The following is a 6,872-nucleotide window of genomic DNA, read 5'->3' as shown; positions in this document are numbered from 1 at the left end:
TTCTTAGTGTTCAGATCAGTTCCTCTGTCCCATTTGGTACGTTTTTGATTATACAGCTCACAAAAGCTGTCATACAGCTAAAGGGTCTTTTTATATGAGGAACAGCTTTTATGTACTGTAGCTTACATTAGGGCATACTGTCTGCGTCTACATTAAAAACATCTCTAAGAGCAGCGTAAAACATATTAGACTAGGTAAGGAGTCTATCTTACTGCTTGTAACTATGTCGGCTCAGTACAAGAACACGTGCAGGTTGTCGTTGTGATTCCTTTGTCATTTGAACACCGTCAATGGCAGATGAGCATTGAGGATGCACTATGTTTTTAGGAACTGTGTGCTATATTATATTGAACGCATAGATCTTTTGTGTGTATGAACAGTATTTGCATACATCTGTACATGTACAGTAAATCAAGTATCACATACAGCATCCCCAAAAACATATTTGGACATTTATGCCACACGTTATGCGTGAATGTCATTGTATTAGATAACAAATCATTGAACCAAATAAACAGTAGCATTATCACTGAAGTAATGGCTGCTGAAAATTCAGCTTTACCATCACAGAAATAAATGACATTTTTTAAATACATTAATACATTGTGTTTTTAATATATATATAACATATTTCTTTTTTTTCTTCTTCTTTTAATGTTATTTCTGTGATGGAAAAGCTGAGTTTTCAGTAGCCATTACTTCAGTGATAATAATTTTACAATTTATTTTGTAATCTATTAGGTAAAATCATTGTAGTGGTGTTTATTTGGGTTTGTTTTTATAATAGAACTGTTAAAAAGTCAATGTTCATATTGCAGTATATGTAATGAACTACACTGGAGAAGTGATTTCATACATCCACTAAAAAACACATTTAAAGGGAATTAAAAGTAATTGGGAGAAAAATGTAAGAGGATGAAAATGGAAATGCAAGAAAAGTGTAGTAAGTTCAGAGAAAAGAGATAATTTGCTTGTTGATGCCATTCAGCCATTTTTAAGTGTGACTCGAGTGTCCAAATAGCTTCTGGGCCCACTGAAGCTTTTTTAAATTCTTTTATTTCTGTCTTTTTTGCTGTTTGTCATTTTTATCAATTATTTTAAAAAAGAAAAAAGAAAGAAAAATCATGTTATTTTACAGGAAAACAGGACACCAGTAACCTCAATTCACACTGTTCAACACTGAGCAAAAAAAACATTCAGTTATTCACGATTACATGAATTTTTGCTTCTCTTTTCACATACAAAAGGTTGGAGAGACACATATAGTGGTTCTATTATTATTTCTACCCAGCTAACAAACTGACTCCATTCACAGTCCAGTTCACTGTTTCAAAACACGGTTAAATCCCAAAGCATCTTATTACAGACCCATAAACCCACACTGACACTTCCCTTCAGAAACGAAACATAAGGCAAAATAATTCAAATGATGATGACGATAATAATAACTGATAAAGTACTCTTCTTCTCTGTGTGTGGGACTGTGAGTTTGTGTGTGTACGGAGAAACGGACACGCTGCTTTAGCATCAAAACTTGCTGAGGACCGAAAGAGTTAAAACGAGAATCAGAAGCAAGAATGAGCTGGTTGGCGATAAGGCTGCGTTGTTCACGTCGTGTATTGCTCCGGGGCCTGCGGGAAGAGAAACCCTACACGTTAACAACCTCCCAAACATCCACCGTGTGTATCATGCATTATGCTGTTCAAAGAAATCGCTGCGAATGCAGCGCTCAAACACCGTCAGAGTTAGCGAATGCCTCGGGGCGACAAGACGAGAGCTCATGTAATTGCATTAGGCAAACATTTGACACATTGAGACGCTCGTTGACTACGCCGAGTTACACTTGACATAGATTTTATGCATAAATTAACATGCATTTACTTATTAGAAGGAGCCTCGTACCGTACAAAATAATGCTGGCGTTTGTTATTCCCAGTGTGTTCATGGCCACGCAGGTGTAGTTCCCGTAATCCTCTTCCGAGACGTTAAAGAACGTTAGCATGGACTGTTTCCCCTTGTTTTCGATCTTGACCCCGTTGAGTCCGTTGAAGAGTCTGGAAGATTTGAGGTCAAGTTAGCAGTGTGTTATTAAAAACCAAATCTACAGAAGTGGACGGCTGACGGCACAAATTAACTCACCGCTCTCGCACAAAACTGCATGTGACGCAACTGTCTAATAAATAGACTTATATTCATATTTTTAATTAGCTGGCTCTGTCCAAACCATTTCTTAACGTTTGTTGAGCCTGGGGAGATCTGGGTTTGAATCTTATTTCTCTTCTTCTCTCTGCCTAAACAATTTCCTTTTTTAATTTCACTTAGTAGCACACTGTAAAAAAGCAACTACATATTTTTCAGTTTATGGGACGTTTCGTGTCATAAATACTAAGAAATGTGAATTAAATAAAAACTCTTGTTAGACCAACAGAATTCCCAAAATTTGTCCCACAGCTATTTTTAAACTGAACGATATTACCGAAATGTTAAGTACTGCGGAGTTCCCAGCATGCGTTGCAGCTGCCTTGATGAATTTATTGTTTTGCGAACAAACAAATATTTGTTACTTAAGACAATAGTTGAGGAAAGCTAAAAGTCTGCATTCAATTTTGCCATTACTTTTTTACAGCAAAAATAAAACAAAAAACTACTAGCCCCACCTGCGCTCCCCCTTATACCACTGAAAATCCGCCAGAGGAACGGCAGACGCCTCGCACCACAAAACTCCTTTCTGGCCGACAGCCGTTCCTGTGCTCCGAGCTCGCGAAATGACAGGTGGATCTGTGAAATGAATCGCAGATAATTGAGAAATTAATAAAAGCACATGAGAAATGGAAATTGGTTCCCTTTCATGGGAACTTCGAACTGCGTCCTCTAGGGGTCGTGACACAAATGATAACTAGCCCCTAAAGTTGCCCAAAAACATATTAAACCATACAAAAAATATAACAAGTTTAAAATTTTAAGTATTTATTGATCCCCAAGGGGAGAAGGTAATGGAAACTTGCAAAACGTCTCAGGTTACTTATGTAACCATTGTTCCCTGAGTAGGGAACGAGACCCTGCGTCCTCTAGGTTTCTTGCCATGCTGCGGATGCAAGCTTCAGACGAAGAAGTGAATGATGTGTAGCTCCCGGCGCTTATTTATACTATAGTCGCACCGGTAGTGACGTCATGGCTGTCGCCGGCCAACGAGTTGGTGTTTTTTCAATGTATGCTTCAGACACGGGTCACGACGAGGCGTTCCCCATAGCGACCCCTAGAGGACGCAGTGTCTCGTTCCCTACTCAGGGAACCATGGTTACATAAGTAACCTGAGACGTTTTAAATGAATGAGGTACTCACAATTTACGGTAACCTGAACAGTCCTCACGTCTGGAGGCGAGATGTCGTTTGACGTGATGCAGTCGTACGAGCCGGACATGTCTTTGGTGATTCCAGTCATTTCCACATATTCACCCTCAGTTATGATTCTATTACCTGTGTCAACACACATAAGATTAAACTAATTATTAACATATATAAAGTCATATTATAAAACCAAAGCATTATACAGTTACTCTGGGTCATGGGCGTCGCAAGGTCATTTTTAGGGGGGGCTATAGCCAGTTCCATAAACTGTACACGAATTCGTGATCGCCTCAGTCCCCTTAAAATTTCATCTGAAAACGGCGGCAGACTTTGATCGGCTCCTCCCCGTCTTTCAGCACGTTCTTTTTCAATCCGCAGACCGCGGCGGCGCAGAGCGAGAAACAGAGGACAAGGTGTGTGTTTATCGATAGATTGTTATAATATCTGCATCTGTGCAGTTCTTTGTCATAAATGCAGTTTACAAAATATCATGGGGGAGCAATCGGTTCCCCATCTACTGTAGCCTAAGTTTTCGCTGCGTTCACCCCTCATCACATCACAGGTTTCCTCCAGTGAAAATAAAGCACACATATGAAATAGGGTTGGGGGGGCTACAGTGATATGGTGAAGATATACGGATGCATGTTTGATACAGACAATATCTGTTACCATTCACAAATACTTTTGGCATGCTTATTAATATTTTATGCAGTATGACACAATATATATTATTGTTTACAGATATAATAATATTGCATATTATTTACTTATTTCTTCAAATAATAAGACATTGTATAAAATATTATTAAATATAGATTAAATTATTAACCTATTAACATATAATTTGTAAATATTTTCAATTTTTTTATATTTAAACAATATATTTTATTGAATTTTTATTATTTGTATTCACATATACAATCTATTGTATTAATAATTTATATTTATTTATATTTTAATTGTATATTGTTTACTCTCTTTACCTATCTTTAAATAAATGTTTGTAATATATATATTTTATACAAAACATATTATTTTGTTGTGCCTTTTTGTAAGTGAATCCAGGAGGTTTTTATAGCTTTCACATGTGAAAAACTTGATTTGAACACAAAATTGAAAACATAAATTCTCTGAAAGTCTCAAAATAGATTTGATCATTTCATTGAGCAACAGAAATGTGCATCATTGTTTCAGTTATTTAAACCCAACACAACCCTCTCTCATGACATGCAATCAAGAAAGGTTTCGCAGTGCATTGCATCAAACCAAGATGAAAGTGTTGTGATGCTGTTTGCTGCTCTTTAGTGTTTTTGGAGACAGCACTCCTAATTAGATCAGTTGTACCCTATTAAAGTGTCACAACCGTTCCGAGTCACTTTCATTTAACCGTAACAGACTCAGAATCAAACCCATGCCAGCTTTTTTGCTCAGGACAGAGGCTAAAGTGTCATAGTAGTGTCATGACACCACAAGCATTCTTGCCTAATTTAATCCACACTGACACCAAGTAGAGACAAGTACATACAAAGAGTTTTAGCCACTGTTCTGGAATCCGCATCTTATTCTGCTGTAATCTCTCTAAAATAAACTAAATGTATTCACCATTATCTCAATCTGAAGACAGAACAAGGTTGGTGAAATGTCAGTAAGACAAATATGTTACACTTGGCTGACCTGGACTGACCCTCCATTGTTGTTCTCTGCTTAAGTCCATCATTTCACAAAACCCACCTGTATCTCCGATTTTATTACCATACAGAGAAATGATTCAGATATTCCTCTGAGAGAGTGAAATAAAGTTTCACCCTCAGGTTCAGACAGGCAGTTAGTGTAAATGCCACTCACAGCACAAACTCCACATTATGCCATCTCATTAATACAGCCTCAGTCCTTCATTTAGTGAAAAGGTTGAGGATTGGACTTAGGTTGTTATTTTGTTTCTAATAACATGGCCTTGGGGATTGTGGGAGAGGTTGGTAATTATGCATATCTCCTTATATGACTCAGCCTCGTAATGCTTAAAAAGTTTGAGCAATCATTGAGAGGATGGTTCACCCCCGATTACGCTCAACATGTGACGGCCTTTCTGAGCCAAAGCCTGACAATTACATCCCCTAATTTTGAATAAAACTATTTTTATAAGACTCTGTCCATTTGACAAGAGACTAAATATTATAAACTGGTCTTTAAATGTGGACCGTAATGATGCCGCTGTTTTTTTGTTTTGTTTTGTTTTTTGCTCAGTGTAGTTAAGTTTTAAGGGATAGTACTTCAAAATTAAACTTTTATTATCATTTACTCACCCTCATGTTGTTCCAAATCTTAAGTGGAAGATATTTTGAAGAACTGTTCCCTATCTGTCGGTCACTACAAGTTATGTCGTGACAACATAGGGGGGGGTTCACTTGGGAGCCCCAATCCTCTCTGACTTTAAGAGAAAACGCCAATGAAATTTGGCTAGTGGATTTTACATACCTGAGCCACTCCCCGTGCATACGGGTATAAATAGGCGACAGGTGCATCCACTCTTCAGATTTTTGTTTCAGAGCCGAGTGGATGATAGTGCTTGATCTCCACAAAGCCCTTTACTCATCTGACTGGAAGAAGCTGTTCCTGGTTGGCATTACGGTGCAAACAGCGGTGTCCCTGTCATCAGTGATTCCCCTGGGCACTTCAACTGAAAGAGCAGTTTCTCTAAAAGAGCAAATCATGGTCGGTTCACATCTTTTTAAAGATGCTGTTCCGTCCGTGTTCTCTTGGTTGCGGTTGTTGCCTGTCCTCTGTTGACGGACACGATCGTTGTCTTCAGTGTCTGGGTATCCAACACGCTGTAGCTGCATTCGTGGATGACTCATGCGTTCATTGCAAGCATATGAGCATGGCTTCGCTGCAATCTCGCCTCTCTCTCCTCACGGGGAACAGAGCGGCACCCTCTGTCTCTACCCGTCCCGGTTTCCCTGTCACGAGCAGGGGACCGCCGGCTAGAGCTCTGGGAGATCTGAGGGTTACAGTGAGAGCTTCTCTGTCGGGCACCTGCGTCCAGATCTCTGGGACCTCCACGTGTGGCTCTGGATGGGACGTGGCAGACTTAAGTGATCTGCCACCGGCGGTGGTAAACACAATCACTCAGGCTAGAGCTCCCTTGACGAGGCAAGCCTATGCTCTAAAGTGGAGTCTGTTCTCGCCGAGAAGACCCCCGAAGATGCACAATTGGAGTAGTGCTTTCTTTCCTGCAAGAAAAGTTGGAGTGTAGGCTGTCACCCTCCACCTTGAAAGTGTATGTGGCTGCTATCGCAGCACATCACGATGCAGTGGACGGCCGGTCCCTGGGAAAGCACGATCTCATCGTCAGGTTCCTGAAGGGTGCCAGAAGGTTAAATCCTCCTGGGTTACCCCTGGTGCCCTCCTGGGATCTCTCTACTGTCCTGGCTGGCCTTCAGAGGGATCCCTTTGAGCCGCTGGACTCAGTTGAGCTTAAGTTCCTGTCTGCTAAGACAGCGCTCCTGACCGCGCCCACTTCCATC

At 40.0% G+C, this 6,872-nt stretch overlaps 1 protein-coding gene across 3 annotated transcripts in view; it reads right to left on the bottom strand.

Annotated features, from left to right (window-relative positions):
• Positions 1-1,076: 1,076 nt before the first annotated feature.
• Positions 1,077-6,872, bottom strand: part of opcml (opioid binding protein/cell adhesion molecule-like) — a 146,053-nt gene continuing 140,257 nt past the window's right edge. For all 3 annotated transcript variants that reach the window (XM_016561373.1, XM_016561371.1, XM_016561372.1), the window contains 4 exons: positions 3,343-3,477; positions 2,658-2,778; positions 1,903-2,054; positions 1,077-1,631 (listed from right to left, as the gene is read on the bottom strand). In XM_016561373.1, the coding sequence (XP_016416859.1) occupies positions 1,528-1,631; positions 1,903-2,054; positions 2,658-2,778; positions 3,343-3,477 (512 nt within the window). In that variant the 3' untranslated portion in view covers positions 1,077-1,527. The remainder of the gene's footprint in view (positions 1,632-1,902; positions 2,055-2,657; positions 2,779-3,342; positions 3,478-6,872) is intronic.

The sequence above is a fragment of the Sinocyclocheilus rhinocerous genome, unplaced genomic scaffold, assembly GCF_001515625.1.
Source record: "Sinocyclocheilus rhinocerous isolate Xijiao unplaced genomic scaffold, SAMN03320098_v1.1 scaffold708, whole genome shotgun sequence".
Classification (NCBI taxonomy): domain Eukaryota; kingdom Metazoa; phylum Chordata; class Actinopteri; order Cypriniformes; family Cyprinidae; genus Sinocyclocheilus; species Sinocyclocheilus rhinocerous.
Note: the sequence above shows the minus strand (reverse complement) of the source record. Positions and strands in the feature narration are given on the sequence as shown.